General features: G+C 38.9%; 1 protein-coding gene across 5 annotated transcripts in view; it reads right to left on the bottom strand.

The window, feature by feature from the left end:
- Erc2 (ELKS/RAB6-interacting/CAST family member 2) overlaps positions 1-13,947 on the bottom strand; it is a 1,093,013-nt gene that overhangs the window by 872,347 nt on the left and 206,719 nt on the right. For 4 of the 5 annotated variants that reach the window (XR_002821190.1, XM_004631628.2, XM_004631629.1 and 1 more), the window contains one exon: positions 9,931-10,347. Coding sequence is in view for 4 of the 5 variants with exons in the window: in XM_004631628.2 (XP_004631685.1) it covers positions 9,931-10,347 (417 nt within the window). In the remaining variant the exon portion in view is untranslated. Of the gene's footprint in view, positions 1-9,930; positions 10,348-10,986; positions 11,011-13,947 lie in introns of all 5 variants that reach the window. The other variant, XM_004631626.2, reaches the window with a different exon arrangement.

Genomic DNA, 13,947 nt, shown 5'->3' with positions numbered 1-13,947 from the left:
AGATAACAAAATACAATATAATAACCTTTGTTAATTTCCTATCATTTTGTTTGAAATTCTGTATCTTTTTTAAAATTTTCTTTGAAGTAAAAAATTTTTAAAAAGAAAATAAAAAGAGGCAAGAACAATAAAAATAAAAAACATGGGCAAATCCAGAAGTTCATAGAATAAGTTGGACTCTGTGATATACTGCATGTAGGGCATGTGGTAGTCTAAGTCATACCCAAATCCTCAAAACTCACATGTCTGTCACCTTACTTGTCAGCAGAATTTTAGAGACATAATTAAGTTAATAATCTTCAGAAGATTATTCTAAAATAGTGTGAACCCAATGTACTCATAATAGTTCTTATAAAAGTGGGGCAGAAAGTCAAGGAGATAGCTTGACTTAAGTGGCTTACGTGCCTAACTGGCAAGTGCCAGGTCCTCAGCATGAGCCCTGATACCGAACGAATGAACAAACGAACGAAAGAAAGAAAAAGAGGGAAAAAGAAAGGAAAAGAAATGAAGAAAAAGAAAGGAAAAGAAGTAGAATCCAGAAATGGTGGCATATGCCTGTAATAACAGCACCCAGAGGGCTAAGACAAGAGGATTGCTGCAAGTTCGAGGCCAGCCTGAGCTACAGAGTAAGTTTAAGGCCAGCCTGAACTACATAGGGAGACTTGGGGAATCAGAAGTTACAATTTTTCGGAGAAGTATTTATAAGGCTTTCCAAGAAATATAAAAAGGAAGCAACATTAATAAATCTAAAAGAAGTTAAGCTTAGAGAAGTAGCTAATCTTTCTAAGCAGGTTTCTAACTGGGACATGTGCTAAATATTGATAAAGCATTTCCTTGGTAAATGACCCCTGGCTCCAGAGTGAGGCACTCAAAGAACATAGAAACTCTGCCTTAAATCTGTGAGAGTCTCTATGAGGAAAGAACTCTGCTCCAGCATTAACTTAAGACCATGCACTAACTCATGCTGGCAGTCCAAATCCCATCAAAGTTCATTATGGGATCAGGTTGAAGTCAAAGATACATGCAAGAGAAAGGAAAAAAACTCAAATCATGAGAAAATTGGTAGAGAGCTGGAGAGTAAACAAAATCTTGCAAATTGTAGAGTGAAGGGCTAAGACTGCAGAACTAGTCAAGTGGGTCAAAAATAATAGATGTGAGTGCATAAAAAGCCAGATTCTTAGTGTGATATGCACAAATACTTGCTATTTTCCTTTACTTGAGATGTAGTAGTATTTTGCCTGAGGCAAACTTTTTAATAGCAATAATAAAAATAATAGCAGTTAGAGCAAAACATGTGTGGTCGTGATGTTTCACAGAGGGGAAAGAAAATGTAATTCTGAATATCTATACTACAATTCCACATGATAAAACCACTATACTCCAAAATTATTCTGAAGTTTTGTGATGCTGGGGGCAGGGTGGCAGGCATGTAGAGAAATGTTTATATAAAAAACAAAAGGAGATTCAAAGGCCATTATGGTAAAACCAAAGAGGACAACCTTTATCAAAAAGTTGCCAATTAATAGTAAGAGTCTATAATCAGAAAGTGACATTTGTGTCTTCCCAGATCCATAATTATTACCTTTTTATAAAGAGTCGTGAAAATCAAATCTTCCCCCCACACAGTTTTGCCTTACCATGTGGTAGCTCAGATTAAAATATTGCTTCAAGCCCTTCCTTTACATTTTTTTTGCCAAGACTTCCAGGGAGAGAGAGGGGGCTCCCCTCTCCACTTCCTAGCTCTCCCACTTTCTGTTTCTTTTCAAACTCAAATCTGCACCCTAACTCAGTTATTTCAATGAAGCTGCAGAACTTTTTAATTTAAAGTTTATACTGAGCCACATTCCCAGTCCTTTTTATTTTTCCTTTCTTTCTTTCTTCCTTTTTTTTTCCCCCTTTATTTCCCTTTTTTTTTCCCAAGACTGGGTTTGGACTTAGGATTTCGTGCATCAGTCTCCCAGAGTTCAAGGATTACAGGAATGGGCTACCAAGCCTAGCTAGAAGAAGGAAGAAGAGAAAGCCTGTGTCTCTGTTCTAATTCTATTGAAGTTCAGTCACATTATGAATTAGACAACACTTCGCATACAGCCCTATTTGAGTCCACATGGGTTATGCTCTCAGCAGCCATCATACTTCAAAGTGTTGCAGACTTTTGTGATACCTGGCAATAACTAATATAGTGAGAATCTAGAAATTAAGATCTCAGTTCTAATAATCGCAACAGAAAAATATTGTCTTGATTAAAACAAGCTCAGAAGCTGTATGTGAAAGTAATAAAAATTTCATAGTCTAAACAATATTAATTGCAGACACGCTTTTTACCAAATGTCTTGACTCAAAACACTGCCTTGGTAGATTTTCTACTGTCCTGGAAACATCCTGGACAGATTAACCAGGAAACTAAGAATTCATGCTACCTATTTCTCCCTGCCTGCCCACAACACAGAGCCTAGGTCCCATTTCCTAGGGACTTTTACTTGACAGATTGATAGCAAACACAATTCCCAAAACCTGAGTGCTATTCTGCCCTGCTACTAAAACAAGGCAAGACGCCCAAAAGATTAGTATACAGAATAGGCAGTAAGACAGATACGTAAGTCACAAATCATCAACTCTTTTCTAAGGAACTGACAAGGAAATAATAAACAGAATAAGTGTAAGAGAATCCTAGTATATAAATCCCTTTTTTAATGAAACCAGCAGTATCTTGGATACATTATATGGAACAGTGTGTTCTTTGCAGAAAAATCTAGAGAGTAAGGTAACTGATTACCATATCAAATACTGTCTAAATCGACCCACAGTGAAAGGCATCAGACAACACTGGTGAATAATGCTGAGTCTCAGCCAACTCTTGGCTCATACTCACATGTCAGTTGTAGTTCCTGGGCAACAATTTTGGTCTTCCAAGTAAGTTTAGATCACAATCTTGTTGTTGTCATTACTTCTTGCCAGACAAAGAAAGGGTTTCACTCTCAGCCTTTCCAGACCACTGAAAGCCAACAAGACACTAAAGCAACCCAACTCACTCCATATGTAATTCCTACCAACTTTAAATCTTTTGGAACAGAAAGTTGAAAGAGACCAGGAGATGGGGTTTATGTGAGGTCCAACACCTCTGCCTGAGAATGAATCATAAAACCACTAGCACTCCATTCCCTCATTACACCATGCAGTCTAAACCTGGTTGAACCATGCATAATGAAAAAGAAATCAGGAACACACTGAATTTAAAGTCCCAAGTACAATTTAAATCCTGTTTTAAATTCATTTCAATTAATGTTGGTCAGGTAACTTCTTTATTCAAGCTGTTATTCTTACTCATTTAATAACAAAAGCAGTCAAAAACATTTTCCTACTAAAAAAATTTAAGACTAGCCCAATAGAAATGCATTCTAAACTCAGTAAAGAATATAGAAACAGCTTACAATAAACTCTGCTTACAGAATAATAGGAAAGAAATTACCCAGTTATTTGGCAATGGGAAACAACTATTTGTATATTATATATTTTACAGGTAATAAATTAAAAGCATAGTTTTTATACTGTAGCATAGCATTCTTCATAAATATAAGGAACAGCTAATGCAATAAGCAAAAAGTAAGTCAAATATATTTGAGAGGCACCATATTTCTCAGTCTTCTGCCTGGAAATGACTTAGGCATGTTGGATTTAAGAGTTTTAGGAGTCCTTCAGTGAACTCTCTAGAATTCAGTCTTTCCCCAAGTTCACTTCGCCCTCCAGCCCATTTTCTCATAACACATAACATCCCATAAAATGGCTGGTTCTCCTAGCACACTTTGGGAAAGATTCTGCTTAGAAAAGGGATATGAAATAATTTAGTAACTGAGATTCTGGAGTCAATAATGAGCTTCACAACTTGTTAGCTGTGTAACACTGGGCAACTTGTTCTTCAGTTTCCTCAGGTAAAAGGCCTTAGGCCTTCCCAGTTAACTGAAATAGTTTTCTGGAAAGCTCACACTGCTGGCTACCTTCTGTTACTCAGGTCTCAGTTCAAATTGCTACAAAGTCTCAAATCCCTTCCTTAGGTGTCCACAACAAAACTAGTTTCACCCTATCCCTAATGCTGCCCCCATTTCTCTTCATGATACTTCTGTATTTCACTATGAAACTGTCATCTATTTCCTCTCTACATAACACAAGCACCATGAAGCTCAGCTACTGGCTATCTGCACTATATCCACAAACAAATCTCAGTAAGAATTCATCCAACAAATAAATAATGGAGTAAATAAATCAATTAATGGATGAACAAATGGGGTGGCTGTGAAAACTCACTGTGAATTAATGTACAGCATTTTTTATAGTGCCTGATACATAAATAACAACAGAGATGATTCTGAAAATTCCTGATGACCTATCAATGATCAATGCATTGAAAATCGTGCATCGTCCAGTGTTTAACTTTCAGAGGCTGGAGTACCTCTTTCTGCTATGTTAGGGGTTAAGCATCTCATGACACTTATTCAGAAGTGAGCTGCTATAGAGGTTTTCAGGAATGAGGGGAAGGTCAGGCCCTAAGAATCTGCCTATTTCCATAGTATAAATATTCCAACATTGACCACTATCAGGGTGTCAGTGGTTTAATAGCAGGTTCACAAAAATTCCTGAAAACTGAACAAGTAACTCTCACAAGCTACTCCAACTCTTCTGTGAGGAAGGTTCTTTTAAGCCTCCAACTCCTGTTTGTTGGATTCAAGTTTAGAATGATTTTCTTTTCTATTAAGACATATCTTCCACAGTCTCCCTTCTTGATAAACCAACCTTGGCTTGATGATCAAGAAAACAAGGATGTACTGAACTGTGTTTTCTGTACCACCCTCTCTATACTTTAAATTTGATGTTTAAAGCAATAAACATGATCTGTATCCACACCAAACCATTGAGAACCAACAAAATTCCCAGAACACAAGGTGAGTTATCTATAAATTCACTTAAATAGAGGCATCCAGACAATACTGTGAAGCTGCTATTCTCAGTGAGGAGAATCTAATAGAAGAATGATATCATCTTGACTCCATCCTGACATAGAGTGCTAGATAGTGCTCCGGCATCACAACCTTGCTGTACTTTTCAATTTCCTTGTTACTATGACACAATATCTAACACACATAAATTAAAGGCAGAGTTTATTTTAGGTCCCATTTTCAGTCCATAGTAGACTGGCTCCAAGGCAGAAAGGGTATGGTGGAAAGATTTGCCATGGAAGAACACTATCTGCTCAGGTTAGAGTAGTAAGGAAGCAATAAGAGAAAGGAGGAGCTGGAGATGGAGATATACCCCCTCCAGGTCACACTCCCAGTGACCTGTCTCCTCCACCCAGGCTCCACCTCTTAACAGCACATCATCTATTAACCCAGTGGCAGACCAATCCACTGATGAGTACAGCATCCCCGTGATCTGATCACCTCTAATCACATGAGAGTTTGAAGGTACATTTCAGTTCTAAACTATAACATTACACCCCTGGTCCCCAAAAGGTTCATATATATCTCTGTATGCAAAATTAATTTACTCCATCTCTAGGAGTTGCCAAGGTCCTAATAATTCCAGCACTGCTTAAAAGTCCAAGTCCAAAGTCTCCTCTAAGACTTGAAGCAAACTCTTAGCTGTGAGCCCCTATAAAAGCTGAAAAGAAAGTTAAACATTTCTACCATACAGTAGCACTAGATAAACAGTGCCATCCCAAAAGGAAAAAGTAGGGATAAAAAACAATGAAACAAACCAGAATAGCAAATTTAAATCTTGTAGCAATGTGTCTGGCACCCAGGAAAAGCTGTGGCAAGTTGTGAATTCCAAATGGTTTAGGCAGCCCCACCTCTACTGTACCACCTGCTGAAGACCCCATGACCTCTCTCTCAGTGTGGCTTTGCTCACTATCTCCCTGCCTTCCACAGAATACAACCACTGTCCCTGGCTTCTCAACTTCCCGGGGTTTCCATGGCACTCTCAGCTGCATTCTCCCATCGTTACACACTGTCCTCTAGAGGCACACTGCTGGCCCTCCCACACCTTCTTTCACTGGAAGTTTCCCTGACACTATAGCTCTTGCATTCTACATGCCTATAAAACCAGCACCACATGGATGACACCAAAGTCTGTGGTCAGCTCAAGCAGCAGCCTGCCCCTCTTGAATCATGGCTGTAAAGGCCTCCAAGTGCCTGGAGAGCTGAACATCATGAACAAATCCCAGGGAATCAATGTCCAAGGTCACTCTTCTCAAGCAGAGGACCCTGGGGCCCTCTTCTCAAAGGCTTTTATCTTTGCATTCTTGAGAAGAAGAAACTTGGGGTCTTGCTGATTTCTGACATGTCCCAAAGGCATCTTTTTTATTGTCCTGATGTAAAGTATTTGACTTATTTTTAATGCTAATCATGTTAGTAACTAAGACATGGGCCAAAATTTCATAGGCCCTTCTTACTGGCAAAACTGAAAGCTTTTTAAATTAAGGTTTTGCTCCTATTTCTCAGTGTAAATCTCAGTAACAGCAGCACATAGTAGTCATGCCACAGACTGAATGTCAGGCTGTCTTGAAATTTCTTTTGCCAGATTAATTAGTCTGTCACCTATAATCTCAGTCTCTCCCAAGGTCTCAGGGCAAGAATAAAATGTAAATGAAATTTTTTCCAGAGTATAACACACAGGGTCTTCAGTGGAATTGCCAACTGAGAGTCCTTGTTCCCACCTGAAACTTTATTTTTTACTTTTAATCAGTGTTCTGGTCTTCAGAGCTCTGACCAGAATCTCTAATCAAGCTCGGCTTAAAACCTTCTAGGATTGCTTCTCCAGCTGAAATACCCAAAACTTTCCAATTTTCTCTCACAAACAGTTTAAAAGGGTTCTAACCTATATGATCATGCTGTCACAGCAACGATACCACTTATCTGGTGCCAAATATATCTTGTTTACTTTGGTTGTTTTTTGTTTTGTTTTTGTTTTATTTTTATTTTTTTAGGGAAGAATGTACAGGGTGTTGAGGATCTTACTACTAGATCAGACTCGTAGTGATCCACCTGTTTACAGCCTCCCAAGAGCTGGGATTACAGGTGCATGCCACCACGCCCAGTCTCAGCTGCCTTCTCAGTGTGCCCCAGGGTTGGGGCCAGCACGACAGGCCCAGGGATCGAAACCCCAGCCTCTGCACCTGCTTGCAGGCGCTTTAAATCAGCTGAGCTATTTGGTTGGCCCTTGGTCACTTTCCTTACTGCTAAAACACAACACTCAACATCCACAAATTAAAGGAGGAAGTGTTTTTTGGCTCATATTTTCATTTCATAGTTGGCTGGCTCCAAGGACAGAAGGAAATAGTGCAAGGGTCTGATACAAATGAAAGTGTTCATGTCATAGCAATCAGGAAGCAGAGAGAGAAGGGAGGACACACTTCCAAGTCATATTCACTGATGAGAATAACACTCCCATGATCCACTCACCTTCAAACACTTGAGACTCTTCAGGGACATTTCAGCTCCAAACCATAACACTTTGTATACATGTAATGTTATCCTTTGGCATCCAAAGTACAGCAGCCAGTTTTTCCAACTATAATGATCCTCTACCAACCACAGATTTGAGGTAACACAAGTAAAACTTCAAAATCCAGTCTACATAAAATTAATAAATGCCAGTAATTACTGTTCCTCTTTCTGTCAACTAGCTATCTACTGCGTAATATGGGCAAAGGAGTGACTTCTGCTCTACTGTATTTGTTATCTATTGCTATGCAACATATCACCCCCAAAATCAGCAGCTGAAAACACATATTCACTATCTCACAGTTTTGGTGGCTCATGTATCCAGGCACACTTTAGCTGGGACCTCTGTTTCATGGTCTCTCACAAAGCTGCGATCAAGTTGTCAGCCCAGGTACTGCCATCCCTTGACTGCAGAAGGAACAACTCCAAGTACACAAACGACTGCTGGCAATTTTCAGTGCTTTATGGCTGTTAGACCCAGTACCTCCATTTCTCATTGAACTTTGGCTGGAGACTTTTCTCAGTTCCTTACCATATGGGCTCTCCACATAACAGCTTGCTTCATCAACCACACTAAGAAGGCAACAGAATCTGCTTCCAAGATGGTAACAATAGTCTTATGTAATCTAATCATGGAAGTGACACTGGTATGCCATTATCTTTCCCATATTCTATTGCTCAGAGGCAAGTCTCTAGGAATAACCAATAGTCAAGAGAGGAAGAATGAACAAGGGTGTGAATCCCAACAGGCAGAGATCATTGGGGACCATGCTGCAAATAGCCCTACCACACTCATCCATTCTCTTGGAATACAACAGGAAGACCAAGCCTAACCCAGATCTATCTTTAAGCACGTCAATATGAAACCACACAATGTAATTTCCAGAGCATGTGGATAAAGTCCCATAAAAATGAAATGTGGGGCTGGGGAAATGGCTCAGCGGATTAAAGTGCCTGCAAGCAGGTGCAGGGGCCAGGGAGTCGATCCCTGGGCCTGCCGTGCTGGACCCACCCTTGGGGCATGCTGAGACAGCAATTGAGACTGGGCATGGTGGCGCGTGCCTATAATCCCAGCTCTTTGGAGGCTGTAAACAGGTGGATCACTATGAGTCTGATCTAATAGTAAGACCCTCAACACCCTGTAGACCCTTCTGTAAAATACAAAAGAAAGAAAGAAAGAAAGAAAGAAAGAAAGAAAGAAAGAAAGAAAGAAAGAAAGAAAGACAGACGGACGAATACAATGTTAGGTAGAGGACATTATGATTGAAGGCATAAAATTCTGCTTAAATGTTCTAAGTAAATATAGTCTACATCAGAGAAAACTGGGAACATCTGGATTTTAGCAAATTCTAGCATGGAAACCATGCTTTCTGATAGCCAAACAAGTGACTCACAAGAAGAACTACCCTTTTGAACAGGTATTCACTGCCAAGAAATCTAGTCTGCTCTGGAATTTTTATTTATTGCTATAGAACATTCTGAGAAGATATTTAATGCCTTTTTACTGCTTGTGATTTGTTATGTGATCTATGTCTACTCTAAGCACTTTTTCTTCTATGATACTTCTAAGATCCATAACCACTACAGTGGCAAGGAACTATTAAAACATTTTAAAAACCTGGATGTCATCCACACTTTTTCTAAGCTTTACCCAGTCACATATTCTTTCTTAGATATCTGAGCATCCCAACATTCAATGGTGATAACAACCTAAAGAGACTGCCTCTGATAGACTTAAAATGATCTAAGCCACTAAGGGCAAAATGCATCCTCAGAAAATCTGGAATACTCTGTGAGAGACAAATATAAATGGAGACAAAGACTATCTTAAATCCAAACTTTCAAAATTGGTCCACACATTATATTAGTTGTTCCTGAAACACCCATATGTTTTACTTTCTGTAAACTCCACCCAATTCTGTTACAAAAATTCTAAGTTCACTGTCTTTCTAATCACCTACCTTTTTTGTTCCTTTAGAGAGATGATATATAATAAACAACCAAACTCAAAGAGTACCGTTTTTTAAAAACCATGAAAACTCATGCCACCTGTGGAAAAGTAAGTGGAAACACCTCAGAGTTGACATGTGCTGCAGATGCTTGGATCATGAATATTTGTTAAATAATAATGGAACATATATGTGGTGAGCAGAGAAAAAACTAATGCAAAATTCTACATCAACAATCAAAAGAAGAAAGGAAGGTAAAAAAGCAAATGACAAAGTGAATTTTGCTATGGCTGCAGTTATCTTCCAATCTCTGAAGGTAGCTTGATAATTTTTTTTTTTTCACTTTGTAACATAAGACCCTGGGGGGGCCGGGGAGATGGCTTATAGGATAAGAGCTTGACTGGCAAATGCAAGGATCTGAGTTCAATCCCCGGTTCCACCAAAAAAAAAAAAAAACAACCCTGGGAAAATTAGACGAATGTTCTTACCTCTCTAAGATGAATATTTTCCTTCTCTTTCTGGTCTAAAATGACTTCCAAGTGGCTGACCTGAGACTCAGCCTCTGCCATCCGACGTGTCCTTTCATTGTCATCCTCAAGGCTTTTGGATGGTAAGCCTTTACTTTGCAGCATCTCAAGGAGCTTTTTAATCGACTCATCTCGAGCGTTGAGGGTCTGTTTTTGTGTTTCAATTCTCAGTTCCATCTCTTCTAATGTCTTCCTCAAAAGGAACAGCTCTTTGGCCTGCCTGTCATGCTCAGCCTGGAGTCTCCTGAAGTTCTCTTCAGTCAGCTCAATGGTGAAGTGCTCAGCCCCGCGGTTGCCACTCTCTTGCTGCAGGAGGTGGTTGAGGTCTCTCTGGGTTCGCAGCTCATCCTGAAGGGCTTGGATTGTCAGCTGCAGGTGCTGCAGTGAAAAAGATGGGGCAGGAGAGGAGACAGAAAGAAGAAAGTCAATGTGAATGCCAACTGCCACTTGTTGCTTTCACACCATGAGGATGGAATGTTATCATGAGGTCCAGGAGGCCAGCCGTGAACTCCTCCACGGCGACTTCAGAAGCATGGTATAGCACATGGAAGGGGGAATTAATTCAGTGATGCTTTCTGAATGTCTTAGGAGAAGAGAAATGTACACATACACAGGAACAGTATATTAGTGTCAATCACAAGGGAAATTATACATCTACCGTTTTTTTTAGGAAGTGAAAGGGTTAGAGGGAAACTTGCACAAACACACCTTCTTTATGCCCACAACGCTCCAGACTCAGTATTCCTTGTTTCCTAAGATGTTCTTTATTCTACTCAATCCATTATTTTACATGAAAAGTGCATGTCCATTTAAAAATAAAAGTAATAGCATCCACTACAAGTAGACACAAACAAGGACTTTATTTTTTACAAATAAAGTTGTGAACAGGTTTAGTAAACAGGATTACTGCCTCTGCAAGCAAAAGGGAACAAATGCAGACAAGACAAACACACCCAAACACACAAGGAGGTGTGGCTATGCAGAACAAAACAAACAAGCTGCAAAGAGTAAACAAACCTTTGTTCTTCTGGCTTCCAGTAACTGAACAGCGTGGGAAATGAAGAAAAAAAAAAAAAATGAAGCAAAAAATCAACACAAAGAAAAATCCAGTGCAAGCAAACGATATTTAACAGAAAGAACTTAATCAACATAGAGTACCTTCACATAAGAAAAAAACAGAAAAGAAAAAAAATAAGTTTTTATTAGAGCAAAGACCCACAAAATCTATAGCGTTGCAGTCTGACAATGTGCAGGAAGAGTGGGCACCACCATGAGGTTTTTTGTTTTGTTTTGTTTTTTTCCTGTATTTTGTTTTCTTAATTCTCACTAACCCAAGAACCAAGTGTCTTAGATGTCTTTCCAGGAAGAAAAATCACAACATTGTAGAAGCACTCAGATGCTGTTTCAGGTCATCACTGTCACATAATCACAATGAAAGCACCAGAAAAAAAAATAGTTATCAGGTAAGAAAAAAGAAATCCTTGTATGAAGTTGGTGAATTCAGTGACACCTTCCCCACAGTGCCAACATCCAGGCTGGTCAGCAGAAGCAGCCACAAACCTGCAGGAGTATTGTTCTAGGGACAAACCAGGAGGCCTGAAAAATAGCAGTTATTCATTCAGGAACACCTAAGTCTGCCTGTTGACCAAACAAAATGCTAGACATAGTAAATAATGCGGATGCATGGCAGGGAGCTCCTGATCACAGGGAAATATAGATTATAAAGCATGGATAACACGATGTCGAAGTCAGAGACATTAGTCAACAATTTTTCAATTTTTGAAACCTACAGGTGTTCCTATCTTTCTGAGTGTGCAACAGTGTTTACAGACCTCTGGATTATATTTTTTATGAGTATCATTTCCTCTCCATACTTAGGAATTGAGAAATTCACAAAGCAGAGGAAATAACAACTGTCATTCATACTCAGGAGCCACACAGGGTAGTGAATGGAGAGTAAGCCACTGGTATGCATTCATAAAAGATGTCGTGAATTATTTCTATCATCTACTGAACTCTGAAAAGGTGTACAATTCAGTGGCTTCTACTATACTCACAAAGTTGTACAACTATCAATATAATACAATTTATACCTTTTCACCACCTCAGAAACAAGCTCTTTGCCCTTTAACAGTTATCCCCCCCATATTCCTTTCTATTCTCCGGCCCTGATAGCCATTAATGTACTTTTTGTCTGTACAGATTTGTCTACATGAGACATTTCATATCAAGGAAATCATGTACTAAAGAGGTTTCCTTTACTTAGCGTGTTTTCAAAGTTTATCCATGTTATAGCAAGTATCAAGATTTCATTGTTTTTTGTACTTCAATTTTAATCCATCAGAGGGATATAATACATTTTACTTATCCATTTGTTAATTGACTCACACAAATATGTGTATCATCACTATTCATATTTTCCAAAAAGTGGAAACAACCCATATACCAATCAATTAATATTCAAAGGAATATTATTCACCTATAAAAAGAAATGAAATAATGATACACACTACAAAGATAAATTTGGACAACATTATGCCAGAGTAAAAGGAGCCAATAAAAAAAGGCCACAATTGTATAATTTCATTGATGGAATGCCCAGAATAAGCAAATCCATAGACAGAAATAAAGTAGTACCTCCCAGCAAGGAACAGAGAAGGAAATGGGCCATAACTACTAAATTGTATTGGATTTTTTAGTGTGATGAAAGTGTTCTCAAATCAGATGGAGGTATGAGTTACACAACTTTGTTAATATACCAAGCTGATGAATTTTACATTTACATGGCTGAATTGTATGGTACATAAATCACATCTCAATAAAGCTGTCACACACACACATACCAATAAAACAAAAACACTAATCTCTCTCCCTAAACCAGTCAAAACAAAGTCCACCGAAGCATAAGTGGCCTTCAGTCCAGGGATTTGGCTATTGCTAAACTTATTGGGAGAATGCTTTCACAGCTGTCCTCTGGTTAAATATTCTTGACAACTGAAAATCTTGATCTTTGGAGATGTCTTTTTCTTTGTAATATTTATTTATTTATTTAGTTTGTATTTAGGACAGGGTGTACAGGGTCTCACTGTGTAGATCAGACTCATAGTGATCCTCTTGTTTTACAGCTTCCCAAGTGCTGGAATTACAGGTATGCACCACCACACCCAGTCTCAATTGCTGTCTTAGTGCACCCTGGGGGGGCAGAGGAGGCATGGCAGGATTGGCAGGATTGTCAGGCCCAGAGATCAGCAGGCCCAGGGATCAAACTCCCAGCCTTTGCATCTGCCTAAGCAGGTGCTTTAATCCACTAAGCTATTCTGCCAGCCCTCCTTGGAGATGTCTTAAATTTCTGAGAAACTCAAATTCGAAAACACACGATGAATCAAGATGATCATAATGGAAATTATCTTTTTCATAATGATCAAAAATAAGATTTATATTCTGATTTGACTCATAAATTGGCCAGAAGGGAGTTCTAAAGAAAATTTGCCAAAATTCTTTGAGAAGCAGCAGCAATGATGGGAGGTCAACCCTTTAGAGAAGCCATTCCTTTGGGTGGAAAAATTTTTTACCATCCTGATCCTTTGCTTTCACATCTACAAAACTGAGATCATCATAATACTTACCTATGAGGAATAACTGAGATAATTCAAGTGCTAGATATGAGTATGAAGAGAAGGTAAAAGTTAGGAAATTAAAGACAGAGGAAAGTAGGAACAGAGGGAAGAAGGATAATAAGAAGAAAGAAAAGAAGGAATAAAACAAAGAGAGAGAGGAATAATGGGAAAATTGGTTCACTGACCCATTCGATGTATATTTACCTAGTATCTCTCTCATGCTCATAAAATTCCCAAAAAAAATGATACATAAGCTGTGCTTACTGTCCCCGTAGACAAGTAAGCCAACAGATGCAATACCATGTCATGAGGGTTATGATAGAAGACATAGCCAGGTGGCCAGAAATACAGAGAAGACATG

Source organism: Octodon degus, unplaced genomic scaffold, assembly GCF_000260255.1.
Source record: "Octodon degus isolate 3935 unplaced genomic scaffold, OctDeg1.0 scaffold00043, whole genome shotgun sequence".
Classification (NCBI taxonomy): domain Eukaryota; kingdom Metazoa; phylum Chordata; class Mammalia; order Rodentia; family Octodontidae; genus Octodon; species Octodon degus.
Note: the sequence above shows the minus strand (reverse complement) of the source record. Positions and strands in the feature narration are given on the sequence as shown.